The following is a 17,606-nucleotide window of genomic DNA, read 5'->3' on the forward strand; positions in this document are numbered from 1 at the left end:
CAATCTATGTGCACAGCTCTAATTAGAGGAAGTAAAATATATATATCTCCAAATGGTGAATTAGACCCAGTAAATGTATATTTTAGTATGACAGATTTTATAATTATGAAAGCTTCAAGTAGCCTTCTTTTAAAAAAAATACTTTAAAATGTAATTCTTGTCTAACCTCTCTGTATGATATGGCAACTGTTGATTTCAGGACAAAAAGTGCGTTAAGAGCATCTTTTACCAGTGCTAATATCATTATTGCTCCACAAAACATTTTCTGTCAAGGCTTGCTGAAGAAGAAATTTTAACAAGCATTTTTTCCATGCTTTTTCTTCTACCCAGGATTTGCTCACATCTGTGGTTTTCAAAGTAAGCCCACAAATGCTACAATATTTTTACAGAGTATAACCAGAAGATAATTCATAACCCAGGTGCCTTGGTTTAAGCCTCACTCTATTGTGTTTTTTTTTTCATTGTTCAGATGCACTAATGTTTTAAAAAATCATGTCCACACAATAATGACGGTTTTTCAAAGTTAAAAAATACATGTTATTACCAAACTTACTATAAGATTTGGATTAACCTTTTCCTTTTCGTTTCCAGGGCTACAGCAACACACAGGGGCCAGATTATCTTCAAAGATGCTTTAGCCCAGCAGTTGTGTGAACAAGGAGGTAAGAATCTTTTACTTCTCTGGGTTCATTGTGTCAAAATTATTTATGGTAGGTCCTACGTTCTATGTGCTAAGTAAGTATTTCATTAATAGTGCTTGATCCTGATGCTTTAGAATTACTGACCCCTTGATACCATAATAATTATTTAGTAATTATTGATAAAGACCTGTAGATTTTTTTTAAATATTAACTGTGAACAAAAAAAAATAAGAAAAAATATTTTCTTTTCATAATTATTTTCTAATGAATTACAGTCAGTAATTCTGCTTTATGATTGCTTCATACACATCTCAGCTCTCACCTATACCAATCTCTGACAGGTGCACATACATATGTGTGTACACACCGCACATGTGCACACACATACATACTCATGCACACTGAAGGGTGAAAACCAGGACCGCTGCCCTCACACAAAATTGATCCCTCTACCTCTTGAGCTTCCACCTGACTCTGTGTCTTCATGTAGCATGTCCCGCTTCATATGGATTTTCTTCTGAAAAGTGATGGATGCCGCCTTTGAGAGACCCACCTCAAGTACAGGAAATAAGCCTCCGTGCTCTTTGGCTCCCCAGGACCTGGCATAGGACCTGGCATGGGACAGCCACTCAGAAAATGTTGATAGAGTCAATACAAGCATTTCTCAGCCACACATTTCTTTCTGTATTTAAGCATCTTGTCAATGGATATATCTGAGCCAGTTTTTATAAATGTCATGCCCTTTTCACCATCAGCTTAGGCATATTACCATTTTTCTGGCTTATATATTTATATTTTGGGGGAATTTATTAACTTAGGAGTTACATTATTGAGTATAAGGAAATTTCTACTCAATATTTCTCTGCTAAAGAAAATCTAATGGATTTAGAGAAAAAATGAGGAAAATTTATATTGGTTTTGGAAAAGCATAAGAAGATACCATTGATTATTTGAAGTTATATATATATAATTAATATGGCTTTATTTAAGCAATGTGATACTTGATGGTTATTACTGGCAAACTGCTGCTAGTTTATATACATGGCTCTTGAATGAGAAAGTCCTATTCTACTTATAGTTTAAAATACATCATCAGTGTTCTTGGGTTAAACAGATTTTATTCTGTAACTTTTGAGAATGAAAAAATGTGATTCATAGTAGGCTTGAGAAATCTATCACAATGTAAGTATGTTTTGGATTATGAAAATGTTCACATTACTGAAAATATAGAACACCTTGTAGGAATGAACATAATACTCTAAAAACTGCATAGTACCAGGAAAACATGTCTAATTTTATTTATCCTTACCTAAAAGCTGTTTGTTGTTTTTTAGGCCTGGGATGTTTAAAATATTTTATAATGTAAATGAATAGTTGGGAATGGGATACACAGGGCGGACGAAAATAGATTTACAGTTCTATGTATTGAGAATAATACAGTGATTAATAAATAATGATACAAGAATAAACTCTGTTTCATGTACTCACAACTGTAAACCTACTTGTGTCCCACCCTGTAAAGACTGCAGATGAGGAATAATATTTGAATTTATGCTCTGATCTTAGAACCATGCAGTCCTTGTCTGCAGATTAGTGATGAAGCCAACGAAGTTAACTTGACAAAATGCACACTACTCACAAGTGGCCAGAGTCGAATCCAAAAGTGTGGACTCACAGCCCAATGTTGGTTTCATTATACCAAGTAGATTCTTAAAATTAAAAAAAAAATAATAATAAACATTAAACTCTCAGAAACCACAACCCCAATAAACAAGGTCATCACTACTGCCTTCATCCTGGAACAGCTAGGAGAGACTACACACTTTTTGGAGCCCTGGTAAAACAAAATCACATGTATGGGGCTGATGTGGGTGCATCAGCATGGCCACTGCTGGTCCAACAGCGTGCACACATCATGGTGGAGGGGTAGGGGAGCAGAGAGAATAATGGTTCGCATGTATATTTGCTGGCCTGGGAGCTTCTTGGCATTCCCTCTTCAAACGCATACATCGATTATTTAGCAAGGCCAGATGGCAGGCTCAAACAGCTGACAGCAGTCATGCCCTATGATGCCCCCAAAGAGTGTATGCCATTTATAAGCCATGCTGGAATTCTCTGTTGTTGGGATGATGGAAGTGGATATAACCAACGGCAAATGTTTTATGTCAGGAGGAAAGGGGTCAGGCTTACAGCTGGAGCAGAAAACCTTGGCTGCTTTCTGCCGGCTCAGCAGTGCTTCTGCTGTTCATCACCCTGAGTGGTAGAAAGTGAGTGGTAGGAAGTGTGGCTGTGTTCTCTGAGGGCCTTAGGGTCACTGTGGTGGACCGTGTATTTCTGCCATTCAGAGTACAAAGTCTTTGGCATTTTTTAATTCTTTTGTGCCAAGAATTGGTGACATTCTATTTAAACTGTGAGATGGAGGGAAATAAAAAAAGTTCAGTAAGCAAGTCCATAGAGTGAATGAGGTGTTAAACCTACCTCGATATTTTTCAGCACTTCAGGAATACCTATTAATGTTAGCTGATTGATATGTTAACTAGCTTGGTTTTGGTGATTATTTCACAATCTCATATACCTTAAATCTATACGTTTTTTTAATTTGTTAATTATACCTCAAAGAAGCTGGGTAGAAAATAGCTTTTATACTCAATTATTGTATGAATTGTAGATCAGATCTACCTAAATTTTCCCTCGACTATCCTTGGTTATTCAGTAGTTTATCTGACTAAATGTCTTTCCACTACCCTAAAATGCATTTTTTTTAAATTAATTCAGAGTAAGCATGTCAGAATTGACTGATAGAATTAAATTTTACCATATCTACTTTAATGGTTGAAGTGAAAAAATAATGAATGATATGTTTCACTTGAATTTGTCCAATGTTAAAACTTTTGCTAGTCAGTCATCTGTTTTTCCCAGGGCTGTTTTGTAGTTTACAATCCATTTTAGTAGTTATACTACTTTGCTGACATCCCTGAACCTTGTAATGTACAAACAAAGGGAGCTGAGTTAGGAGGCTCAGATAAAACCATCCAGGAATCTGGCTTCACGTTCTCATAAACTTCACAACAGGGGAAAGAACTGGGCCCTTCTAGGGTGGTGGCTGGCAAAGTGTCACCACAGAGATCCTTTCAGCAGATGAGATTGAGGGGAATGACAAAGAGGCTGTTCCCTAGGGCCACACTAAAATGTCTTGCTACTGGCTTTAGGTGGGTCTGACTATTTTTTTTTAATTTTCTAAAGAACAGTGTTTTGGACTGATGTTGTTTTCCCCAAGATGACTGAGCATATATTTAAGCAGCTTGCTTTTCAATCTTCGGAGCTATATACATTTCCACTTGACAGCTTTATCTAGTCCAAAGTCAAAACATCGAGATTTATGCCTGAGAAGAATTTGACATTGAGTGGTTTTGGATGCGCATAGAAGTATGTTTTCTACTCAAGCTGCTATGTAATCTGCTGAATTCCCCCACCTTTGAAGGACAAAGTCTAAGTTTGGAAGGGCAGGAAAGCTTTGGTTAAACACTTTTCATTACGATTCTATTTTGGCTTGTGAAATATTGGTTCATGAAACCTATTAAGCCGACCTTATTTTTATACCTGAAGATCCAATTGTTCAATGTAATACAGATTTTCACGTTGGTGTTCTTAAGAGTTGGAACTCATTAATATGAATTAGTACGTATTGTGCTGTGTCCATAGGGAGCATATGTGGACCTCTGTACCGGATGTATGAGAGTTGTGTGGCAGTTTCATATACTTTCCTTAAATATCATAGATATTTTAGTCCAAACCTAGGAGAGATACTTTTTATAGGAAACACATTTATAGGAAAATATAAACTCAATGGACTGGAAGTCGTGCCATCTCCTCTGAGGACTTGCTCAACAGTTTGTCCTCTCTTTCCCAAATCATCAGCTTCTTCCTTTCCACCATCCCCTGCTCAGAGAGTCAGTAATGCAACGTGGTTAACAGCATGGGGTTTGGAAGTATCTACCTTTGAGTTCAAACTTCTGTTCTGGAACTTTCTAGCTATGTAATCTCAAATATTTTACTGCAAAATAGGAAAAGTAACAGTACCTACCTTTTTGGTTGTCTCATATAATTTTCAAGAACCCAGCACAATATTCTGTGCCCAGAAGGAACATAGTAAAGTTTTGAAGATTAAAGGCAATAATGACATGCAGAGGATGTTAGCTAGCAAATAAATACCTTATGAACATTAGCTGTCATTATTATTATTATTAGGCACTTACATTTGGATGTCACTTACATACCTTGAACTCAATATATTTGAAACTGAATTTGTCTTTTCCCCAAATTTGGACCCTTTTATTATAGTTCTGGTTTGTGACTAAATGGAGACTTAGGTAAACATTACTTTCCTTTCATCTATCTCTATACCCAGTATGTCTAAGACTAATTTATCTCACTTTATCTTCTTAATATCTCTTACCATCACTGCTCTTTCCACACCTACAGCATTTCTTTGTTTCAGGCCTGCCACATATCTGTCAGAGTGTTCTTAAACACGAACCTCATTTCTTAGCTGCCGGCCTCATTTGCCTGGTTTAGCCTGGCTTTCAAGGCCACCCATGATCTGATGCTGCTTCTCTCTCTCCAACTTCATCTCTGCGTTTAGGCTCTCTCCACACTCACCTAGCACTGAAATCTCTTCTTCACTGTAATAAGCACTGATTTCATCAAACATGCCATCCCACCCCCTGTCTCTGTGGCTTATCTGTAGCTTATTTATGCCAGCTCCCTTCCCTGGAATACCCTTCTCATCACCTCTTCCTGTGTCTTACCCATGAAATTGTATTCATCCTTAAAGATCCAGCTCAAGTCTCTCCTCCTCTACCATCGTTATTTTTATCAATATTCCACCTATCCTACTAATTGAATTTAGTTGACCATATTGCATTGTCATATGTTAACTTCTACATGTATTTCCTACTGTATTTTGAACCCTTTGAACCAGCAAAGATTGGATTAGTTTTATATTCCCACAACCAGTCAGGCACAGTGCCTGGCACTCAAATATTGGTTGTTGAGGGAATGAGTGAACCACCTACAGCAGGTGTACCTTTCCAGAATTGTCTAATTACTATTATTTCTTTATTTTTTTAATTTTTAAATTATTTTTATTATTTTTTTATTAATCCTCACCTGAGGATATTTTTCCATTGATATTTAGGGAGAGTGGAAAAGAGAAGGAAAAACAGAGAGAAATATTGATGTGAGAGAAACACATCGATGGTTGCCTCCTACATGAGCCCTGACTGGGGCCTGGACTAGGGAGGAGCCTGCAACCAAGGTACGTGCCCTTGAATAGAATCAAACCCAGACCCTTTGGTCCACAGGCTGATGCTGTATCCACTGAGCCAAACCTGCTAGGGTTCTATTATTTCTCTAATTGCTAGCCAACCTACACCTCCTGCATACTCATCACTGTTTTTACAATTGCATTTAGGCATTATGTACTTTTTCCTTCTCCACTGATGGACTTTATTAGGAATAGCCCTATAAAATCCATAGTTAGATGTTATTTCAAATGATGTTTATTGCATTGCTCAGTGTCCCCTTTCTAAGAAACCACAGGAGAAACTTTTTCCAAGTCTCTGTACCTGAAATAGCTGCCTTTTTTCCTGAGCAATATGTGTTCTTTCATGTTACAAACTCTTCCATTTCTATAAACTTTAGGACCAAACTGAAGATGTCACTGCATTCATGTTGCACACTTATCTCAACAGGATACATTTTTTTTCCTGACCCTCATTTGTCATCATCTTTAATTTTCTTACTTTACGGTCTTGTTCAGTTGTCTGCCCTTTTTTTGTTAGCTGCCTCATATCTATTTTAGAACAAGACAAATTGTACAATTTATTCAGTCACTGGTACATAAAAGGAAGTGGAAAGTAAGGTAAGATGAGGATGATAACATGTGTACCAGTGACTAAGAGAGGAAGGAACAGAGGAGAACACTGGAATATTAGAATGTCTAACAACAGTGATTCTAGATATAATGTCTTGCGGAGGTTATTAGTACCCAATTAACTAACATTTTTTGATCAACTATGTATTGGGCATAGGGGTACAGAGATATACAAAACAGAGTCTCTACTCACAGGAACTCAGTCTAATCAACTTTAATTTCCACTCTGGCCTTTAGGATTGAGACACAGAGAGGATACATTTCCCAAAAGGGACCTCTTCTCCAGCCAACAGGAAATGAACTCGTATAGAATATAAACTAAGCTTTCATGGCAAATGCCTCAATCTACAGATGGCTTAAATGTCTAGAAGTATGTTGCTCAGTCATAAACCAGTCGGGAGGTAGGTGGTCCAGGGGTGCAGTGGGTCTACTATGTACAGCATTTAGCTTCCATATGCAGGGGCCACCCTGGCTACTCTGGCACTCACAGGTTCCTGAGCAGGACGCATGCCCATGGATCACCTCTCCTCACCTTCCTATAGACCAGGGGTCCTCAAACTTTTTAAAGTGGGGGCCAGATCAGGGTCCCTCAGAGAGCTGGAGGGCCGGACTATATGAACTACTAATTCCTACTGTAACACCTCGGCTGCGCTCACTGCCCAAAAAACCTGGCGGGCCGGATCAGACTCCTCTGCGGGCCGCATGTGGCCTGCGGGCCGTAGTTTGAAGACCCCTGCTATAGACAGAACTTAATTCCTTTGTCACAGGAAGTTGCAGAGGACACAGAATATTCTAACTGGGGTCCCCAATCCAGTTAAAATGAAGAAGGGGAGAATAAGTATCAGTAGACCTCTAGCAAATTCCTGCTAACGTTAGCAACAAGGTTTCTTCTTGTAGTAGTGTTGTTGTTGTTGTTATTTGATGATGATAATCTTGGTTTTCCTTCCCATCTCGGAATGTTATTTAAAAGCCATGTATATATGCTTAGGCTATAGTTCAATTTATAGCTGCACTCCCTCTCCTCTGCTTCATCTGTGAACTTCATCTCTTCAAATTCTCAGAGGTCTAAGATTGAAAAAAAGATTGCTATACAGTAATATTTAAAAAATAATAATAATTCACCAGCAAGTCAGATAATATATTTTGTTTTCTGATTTTTCTCACTAAAATCTTTTATTTATATCCTAGGCAAATTTTTGAAATATGTATGGATGTGTCCTCAGATAAGATGAGGGCTTGCACATAGCAAAAAAAAAAAAAAAAAAAAAAGTCATAAGCGTCAGTGTTTAAAATCTCATTATTGACAGCTCATACAAGAATGTCTTATCTGAAAGAGTTCACTGTTCCCATTTGTAGATTATAACGATATATTTTAGTTTTGCTCCTATTTCATTTATTTTATAAGGCGAGAGATGATAAGTTTTTATGTGACACAAATCAAATTGAGATGGGAAATAGGGGAGGATGGGAAGAAGAAAAATACTTCCTAATATTGCTGGTTCTGTGTATAATTTAGCTGTCTTTAAATATTAAGTAATCTTTTATACTGAACAGAAGTATATTACAGAACACAGGGAGAACTATTTTCACTCTAAATTTATAACGTTTTTAGAAGCTTAATTATCATACTTGAAGGTCAAATGGTATTTTATTGTAATAAAATACAAAAAGTAATAAAGAAATTATTCCTGGGGAGATGAAAATCTAGGTTCATAGCTCATTAAATGCTAACTTCACGGGCCATGTCTAATTTGTCATATTTATCTGTGGAAGTTTTATACATTTGAATTTCAAATTAGGTGAAGAGATACCTGAGGCAAAATTACCTAGGGCCTTTGAATGCTAAAACGATTCAGAAGATAAAATTTCCATCACATAATACCTTTATTTGTGAGAAGTGTCTGTCATTATACATACACACATATATACATATATGTATGTATGTATGATGCTTGTTTGGCTCAAAGCATTCTCTATTTTAAGTAATCAATAATATTAACACAAAACTCATTAACCACCTCCTTAACTCATTTTTTAGGCACCCCTTTTTATTTTTCTGCCCAGCATATAGAAATATCAATTCTTTGTACTGAATAAATTGTTGAACAATTTGGCTGAAATATGTTTTGGAGTTACATGGTTACTTAAAAGTTTTCTTCCAAAATAAGTCAGTTAAAAGAAAAATACTTTTATCAAAAGAACAACTTTTGGGGGAATTAAACATGACTTTATTCATTCTAATGTGACCTCATGATTTTCAGGAACAACACTTAGTTTTTGCCCACTGAGTATTATGTTGGTTGTAGGTTTGTTATATTTGGCCTTTATTAGATTGAGGTATGATTCCTCTATTCCCACTTTGCTGAGAGTTTTTATCATAAATGGATGCTGGATTTTATCACATGCTTTTTATGCATCTATTGATATGATCATGTGATTTTTATCCTTCGTTTTGTTTATCTGGTGTATCACATGTATTGATTTCTGAATATTGTACCAACCTTGCATGCCAGAATAAATTCCTATTTGATCATATATATAATCTTTTTACTGTTTCTCTGGATCAGGTTTGTTAATATTTTATTGAAGATTTTAGCATCTATGTTCATCAGGATTATTGGCCTACGATTTTCTTTCTTTGTAGTGTCTTTATCTGGTTTTGGAATTAGGATAATGCTGGCCTCGTAAAATGAGCTTGGAAGTCTTCCTTCCACTTGAATTGTTTTGATTAGTTTGAGGAGATAGGTGGTGATCCTTTGAATGTTTGCTAAAATTTGCCTGTGAAGCCATTCAGTCCAGGAATTTTGTTTGCTGGCAGTTTTTGATTACTACTTCGATTTCATTAGTTGCAATTGATCTATTCAGATTTTTCAATACAGTTTTGGAAGATTGTATGTTTCTAGGAATGTATCCATTTTGGCCAGATTGTCCAATTTGTTGGAATATGGTTGTTCATAGTATTTTCTTATAATCCTTTGTATTTCTGTGATACAGTGAGCAGATTATGCTTTAAGTTGAACACTTGAAACATGTATGGTTTTGTGAACCAGTGTGTTCCCAATAAATTCAATTTAAAAAATAAAGATAATGTGATCTCATGAGATGCTAGTGAGCTCAACTTCTGAAAGACCATAAACACAGAAATGCTTTTTCTAAAATGAAGTTTTTCTTTTAAAAAAAATATTTTATTGATTTCTACAGAGAGGAAGAGAGAGGGATATAGGGTCAGAAACATCAATGAGAGAGAAACATCAATTAGCCGCCTCCTGCTCACCTCCCATTGGGGATGTGCCCGCAACCAAGGTACATGCCCTTGACCGGAATCTATCCTGGGACCTTTCAGTCCACAGGCAGACACTCTATACAGTTAGCCAAACCAGTTTGGGCAAAAATGAAGTTTTTTTCTTTATTTTTATTGATAGTATGTAATTTGACTCTTGGACAAATTGAATTGATGATAGGAAGAATTTAATATTGAGAAACCATATAATAATCCATGTTTATGATATTTACTAAAAAACACCCAAAGATTTAAACTATAATAATAAAAGTGTAATATGTAAATTGACCAAATGGCTGAACAGCAGAATGACTGTCCGGATGACCTTCCAGACGAAGCCAGGGCTGCAGGGCTGAAGCAGCTGGGGCTGCAAGGACCGAGGCAACCAGGGCTGGGAGGGCTGAGGCAGCCGGGGCTGCGAAGGCCTACTCTTGCACGAATTTCTGCATCGGGCCTCTAGCCTATTATAAAGTGATTAAGAAAAGCACAACTGTGAGCTCTAGGATTCAAATGAAATCAGAAGCTATTATGGAATTGTAAGTGTTTGCTTCCTATTTCAATTTACCAAAACTTTCAGATTTTTAATTTATATCTGCAGACTTCAGCTAGCGTTTTCTTGCCAATGTCATACAAATTATTAACTACATATAGCCTGTGAGATGCTCTAGATCAAGTATGTCTAACTTGTAGCCGCGGGCCACATGAGGCCCACAATGAATATATTTGCAGCCCAGCCAATATAATAGTATGTAAGAAACGTTTTAATAAAAATTTTGTAACTTAATTTTTACAATATCCTGTTATACATAATCCTATATAATAAAGTGGTAATATACAAATTGACCCTCACACCCTCACAAGATGGCTGCCTATGACCAGGCCAGCAGGGCAGTTAGTGAGGGATAACCAAGCGACTGAACAAGGCTGGTGGGGCAGCTGTGAGGGGCAACCAGGCCAGCAGGGGAGTACTTGGGGGTGACAAGGCCAGCAGAGGAGTGCAGTTGGGAGTGATTAGGCTGGCAGGGGGGGCAGTAAGGGGTGACCAGGCAAACAGGCAGGTGAGTAATTAGAAGCCAGTAGTCCAAGATTGTGAGAGGGATGTTCAACTGCCAGTTTAGGCCCAATCCCCCAATTTGGGTCTAAACCAGCAGTCAGATATCCCCCAAGGGGTCCCGGATTGGAGAGGATGCAGGCTGGGCTGAGGGTACCCCCAACCCCCTTGCATGAATTTCATGCACTGGGCCTCTAGTTATTAATAATGAACTATACTGTTCTCTAATGACTGATTACTATAATCATTTTGCATTCATTTCCCTTATGCGCCTTAAGCACAGGCACACCATTTCTCTCCACTAATGCTAGCAGCGAATATTTTAGCAACTGATTGCCAAGTCATTAGGCTTATACTGACTTGTTTGGTGTATGCAACAGGAAATATTTAGCTTTTGAAGAACAAGAAAAATAGATTTATTTGCCTTATGCTTTTAATTTGTGCAGTTATTCAGTGTCTAGTAAGTTAATGTTCAAGAAAAAAATATTAATTTTTATTAAAATGTTCTATTATTTTATGTTAATTACTCATTTATTTCAGCCCTTTGTATTCAGCATGTCTCTATCAAAATAAATCTATGTTTCTATGAAAATTTTAGCTTTTGTTTTTTTCAGCCCATATAAACTAAAAACCTTATTTATTTGACCTGTATTAATTAGCCTTTGAGTTTGACATGCTTGCTCTAGATGCTAGAGAAAATATAATTAGTGAATGAAAGGTAATGTTCACTGAGTAACTCTGATGCCAAACAATGGTAGATATTTAACATTAGTCAGGTTTAAAAGTTTGGAAATGGATTGGTAAGTAGTTATCTATAATAATAAAAGTATAATATGCTAATTAGACCGGATAGCTGAACGACCTTCTGGATGTCCTTCCGAATGTCTTTCCAGACAACTTTCGGACCATGCTGGTGCTGTGAGGCCTGAACCCCTTGCACATATTTTTGTGCATCGGGCCTCTAGTTTTCATATAATGGTGATCAGATTAACTCACACTGACTGGAAGATAATGAGCTACTAAAAAAATACCTCAAACTCCCCACCCCTCCAAATAAAGATAGTCCTTTAAAGGGACCTGCAACTCTTATGACTCTAGAACCAGGACCAACACACGTGTGTTAACATACATGGGCTAAGTGCTTTTTCCCATTTGTTCAAGTGTCAGCACATTCTTTTTCTATTGTTATTTTAGACAAGTCAGTACTATCCTTGTTTAAAGAGACTAAGAAGCTTGTTTTTCTTAGAAAATGTTGCTACTGAATCTATTTATTTTCATGTTAGGCCTACTTAGACTTGTGATGTGAATTGCTCGTCTTCATGTGAATTGGATCTCCTTACAATTGTTTCACACAGTAATCATTCACCTTCACTACTTCTGCATACTTGTCTTTATCAAATCTACATTAGTATGGATTTCTTGTATTCAGTCAAAGCAGTTCCAGTCTTTTTCTTATGATATCTCATGGAATTTAGTAATTGCAAGAATAGTAGAGCTGAATAAAAAGGAAGCTCTACAAGGGATATATTTTTTTTTAAACAAATTTTGAAGTATCTTATAAAAACAGTGATTCAGATTTCTTTTATTTTTCAAATATATTAGCTTATCAACTTAAAAAACCAATTCCTGTTCTCTTTACATATTCCATAAAATTTTAGTAAAACTACATACCTAATCTTCAGATATTAAAAATTAATAGTTCATTAGCATCTAGGAAAATGTTTGGTTATGCAAACATCTAGAATATCACTGAAGCACTTCAGTATTGACCTAGAGCTTTGTATTCTGGAGAATTTGAATGATAATAACTAAGTTTTAAAGCTATTTGGCTTTTTCAACTAAAAACACGTCAAAATATGCCAGGTCTTCATTAATAATCCTTTGCTGGAAACAGGATTTTAAAAAATATGGCAGCTGTATTGAGGTTCTATCATGATTCCTATATTCTGTTGCTTGCTCTTACTTTCTTAAAGTAGAATCTTCATTTTAACTGGCCTGGTTAGCATTTCATATTTCAACTGTAGTTCTAAGTTGATTCCTTTTGTTGATATTTGGCATACTACTCAAGTTATCAAGATACAATTAAGTTCAATTTCCAATTCAGTCAAGTTACTTGAACCTGATCAAGCTTTAAAAAGGACATGGTTTCTGTGAATCTCAATAACATTGTTTGTGAGGGAAGATTACAGAGATGTGTGCTTATTATATTTTGAGTACAATCTAGAGTTCATTGAAATACAGTCATTTACCCTTCACGTGTTCTGTTAACACAGATAGTGATGTTGTCATCTTGCCTAGGATAAATGACAAATTAGTAGATCTTCAGAATTATATGTTGGATTTATTTATGCATTGCCAGTGTTCAGGGATCTCCTTGGAGCGGTCCATGAAATCCAACTGCAGGATATGATATATCATGATCATTGTACTTTAATTTAAAAACACCATTGACAGTATGGCTGCTAACCATTGTACTGCTTATAAGAGTTTACAGCTTAGTGGTAGGAACTTCATGGTAAGCTAAATTGCCTCAACATTTATGGTAAGATAAATGATTTACTAAGTAATCAGGTGTTTGTATAAACCAAAGTGATCTCTGGTATTCTTCTCAGGATGATTTTCCCCCATAGTGTATCTTATACATTTATTAATTTTTGTAAATCTAGGAATATCCAAATTTGTTAACAATTCTGTGTTAGGGGAAAAGTAAGTTCCTCATAGCGTAAAGTTCTGTCCAACCTCTATGTATAGTCTTACGGGTCTTATCAGTGAAGCTAAATAAGGACCATTTAATGAAGATTCTCCCACAGTGATCCCTCTGGATAGAGGACCACTCCAGGCTATCTCTTTCTCTCTCTCCAACTCAGTCTCCTCGGACAACTGGCAGGGCCCCTACCCACAGTACATCCTCCCATGTATAACCATGGTCAGCCATCTGACCTGGTTTTTTTTTTTTTTTATCACAATGAAGAGACACCTAGAAGAAAGCAAGAATGCCTTTTAGACTTCTTTTAAAGGTGTGTCCATCCTATTTTCTTCAAAGCCAAAGCCTACTTCTTTAAGAACATTTTTGTGCCCTCCTTCCCAGAACCAAACTTCTCAAGGCCACTTGGCAACTTTAAGTGCTAACTAGAGTTGATTTATGCAATTTCCGTTTCAAAGGAGCTGGGAAGTTGGACCTAGGTGGGTGGTGGGGTGGGAGAACGCCTTAAAGAGTCATAGAATCAGCAACAGACCAACAAAAGTTGAGATAAAAACATTCAAGCAATCTGGAAAGATGAGTCAGAACTAGTTCAATGACAAAGGAGCAGAAAATGTATACTTGGAGGATACCAGTGGGTATTACTTGGAAGGTTGACAAATTAGGACCTCTCTGATGTGTACATTTTATATTTAATAAAGGAAAAGGCCTTTCTTCCAAATTTACATAATTCAGGAATTTAGTAATTCATCCATGTTGGTAATATGAGGCAAAGCTGGTACTATCCTAATGGGAATGTAATAAATGATGTTGAACTATATTATACTTCTTCGGGCTATTTATTCTAATTCTGTGATATATTACCCTGATAAATGTGAAAAAGATGAACTTCCTACAAGCTTAGAAAGTTTTGTTTTACTGCATAAAACTACACTGATACAGTCATTTAGTGAAAGATGATTGACATAAGTGTCCCAGGCCTACTACTTGACTAGATTTTGAACCAGGCATGTGTAAATATTTTTCAAAAAAATTTGTATATTTCCTTTTACAAATTTAATGTGTACTAAGTATGTTCCCTTTTTTTTGCAGAAATAATGTTTAGTTATATCAGACAGTGGGTATTTTTGTTGAAAATATTGAATTGAGTGCTGGCCAGTTTCAATTAGTGGTTAAAGCATTGGCTCATAGACAAAGGGGTCCCAGGTTTGATTCCCAGTCAAGGGGAAGTACTTGGTTGCAGGTTCCCCATCCTTAGTAGGGGTGCATGTGGGAGGCAACCAATTGATGTTTCTCTCACATAGATGTTTCTTTCTCTCTCTGTCTCTCCCCCTCCTCCATCCCTTCCATTCTCCCTAAAAATCAGTGGAAAAATATCTTCGGGTGAAGGTTAACAGAAAAAGAAAATATATATATATTGAATTGAATTTGTCTAACTAGTGATTTAAAATATTATTTAGGTTTTTTTTGGTTCAATTAAATCCAGGTGGTCACTTACTAGATGTTTAAACTACCCAGACTACTTATACCAAAGGATCATTTGATAAAGTTTTGAGTATATTTTGACATGTTTCAAAGGTTTGGATCTATAATTATTTATTTTCCAAAATATCATAAAATATATGATCACTAAGAAGGAAGCTTTCAATTTCATTCAGTATATATTGAGAATCTAGTACCACCTTAGCCTGGTATCTTGTGTGACATATTTTTTTCTTTTGAGGAATTTATTTCTTCTTCAGAGAAAAGACATATAGTACTTAATACTGAGAACAGTTCTGCATGCTCTAAAATAAGGGGTGGGTTATATGATTAAAACCAAAGGTTTTAAAATTTGGTTTTTTCTTAAAATCATCAGAGGAGGTTTTTTTTTCTCTCTCTTTTGTAATTGAGATTTGGTTGTTTGTTTTGAGGATCAGTACACAGACATTTCAATTTGTACACAATTCTTAATATATGTACCAAAAATATAAAGTCATGTAGTTGTGTTTTTTTTCTAAACAGTTATTCCAGTGACTTTCCAGGCTAACTTTCCTTATTAGAGTAAAGGAAATATCTTCAAATACCAGTATCTTCAAATGTTGATATGCTGTTACATCAAAGTCCCTCTAATTCACAATTTAATGTCATATATACTACATAATCAAATTTTCAATCTTTCACAGCACAGTTTTCACTAGGAAAACTGGACTACCATACCAAAGATGTTACAGATGCACAAAATTTTGACAGGGAGAACCAAGATCAAGCAGTGGTTTCCTTTAGGAAACAATTCTACCAAAAATATGTGAATAGAAGTAATTTAAAATGTTCAAGACATAGCAAACACACAACTGACTCCAAATTGCCATTTAGTATACTTTGTATTATCCTCTCTAGTAAAAGAGAAACATGCAAATTGACAGTACCTTCGCTACACTCACAAGCCACACCCACCAGCCAATCAGGGCAAGTATTCAAATTAACTCAACTAAGATGGCAGTTAATTTGCATATCCAGGCCAGAGCAAAGACTGAAGACAGTGTAGAAAGAAGCAAAGCGCTGCAGAAGCGAGTGAAGCTGCGGAGAAGCAAGCAAACGGGGCTGCTGAGAAGGAAGGGAAGCAGGTAGGGCAGCGAAGACCGCAGCAGGAAGCCCTATTGCAGGAGTCTTCCTGCAAGGAACCTCTAGTAGGATATAAAAACTACCCCTGTCTATGGATTGTTAAGCTGACACCCAAGACAATCAAAGTCTCCCGTATTCAATATCCCAATATTTTCTGGTTGTACCAAAAAATAAACCACCAGCAAAAATTTCACCTATTAAAACAACAACAACCTTTTACACTTTAAAAAATGGGATGAAGTAGAAATTCCCTCCTTCTTAAAAATATTTTAAAGCTATTAAAAAACTTGCATTTACCAAATAGTTGATAAAAATATTCCTTTGGTTTATACAAGAAGGGAGACAGGAACCACTGGTAAGACATGGTACACGACATTAACCAGACTTTGCTTCTTTTTCTCCCGCTTCATCTGAGGTTGGACTCTCCTCGTTTTCAGTTTCTGAATTTTCCACAAGTAGATCTTCTGTAGGTTCCTGGACAGCCTCTTTGGCCTGCTTCCCCTTTGCTCCCCCTTTCCCTTTCGTTTGCACTTTTTTGTCTGCATATTTATTCTTTCCTGCCACCTTTTTTGGCTCCATTTCCACTTTTTCAGGAGCAGGTTTGGCCGACAACCTGGCCAACCTTCTCTTGGGCTCCTTCTCAGCTGCCAGATATGACCTTCCTTTGGGCATTGTGGCAGGGGGCCTGGTGCGTGCTGGGTGCCTGAGGGCTGTGGTGGCCTAATGGCTTGGTGAACCTGGGCTTCCTGGCCACAGCACAACTCCTGCTGCCCAGCTGCTCAGATCTCCCAGAGGAGGTTTTTAAAAATACAAATTTGAGCCTCCACTCACAGAGATTCTGATTCTATGGTGTGTGTGTGTATATATATATATATATATATATATATATATATATATATATATATATATATACAAACAAACTTTTTTTTCATTGATTTTAGAGAGAGAGGAAGGGAGAAGGTGAGAGAGATAAAGAAACATCCATAAGAGAGAAACATGGACCAGCTGCCTCCTTCATGCCTCCTACTGGGGATCAAGCCTGTGCATGTGCCCTGACTTGGAATCAAACTAGTGATCTCTTGGTGCATGGGTCAATGCTCAACCATAGAGCAACACTGGCCAGGTAATCTATCATAATACCAAAACAAACAAACAAACAAAAAATGTTGGTACTATTCCTTTGCTGGGCACTACAAAACCTCATTTTTTGTCTTCTTAGTGAATTTTCTTGAAAGAGCATTCGGCCCATTAGTTAAGAGTGTGGCCTCTGAGGCCAAATACTCTGGGTTCATTTACAGACTCTGCTTAATACAGTGACTGTTAACTAGGAGGTGTTCTCAATAGATATCAGCTTTATTAGGATTATTTTGGTTTCTCCTTCAACCCTATTCCCT

General features: G+C 36.7%; 1 protein-coding gene across 2 annotated transcripts in view; it reads left to right on the plus strand.

Annotated features, from left to right (window-relative positions):
- RELN (reelin) overlaps positions 1 to 17,606 on the plus strand; it is a gene marked incomplete at its 3' end in the record, with an annotated part of 380,746 nt that overhangs the window by 138,160 nt on the left and 224,980 nt on the right. For both annotated transcript variants that reach the window (XM_084897797.1, XM_084897796.1), the window contains exon 4: positions 592 to 662. In XM_084897797.1, the coding sequence (XP_084753923.1) occupies positions 592 to 662 (71 nt within the window). The remainder of the gene's footprint in view (positions 1 to 591; positions 663 to 17,606) is intronic.

The sequence above is a fragment of the Pipistrellus hanaki genome (assembly GCF_964339955.1).
Source record: "Pipistrellus hanaki genome assembly, chromosome: 10".
In the NCBI taxonomy this organism is placed as follows: domain Eukaryota; kingdom Metazoa; phylum Chordata; class Mammalia; order Chiroptera; family Vespertilionidae; genus Pipistrellus; species Pipistrellus hanaki.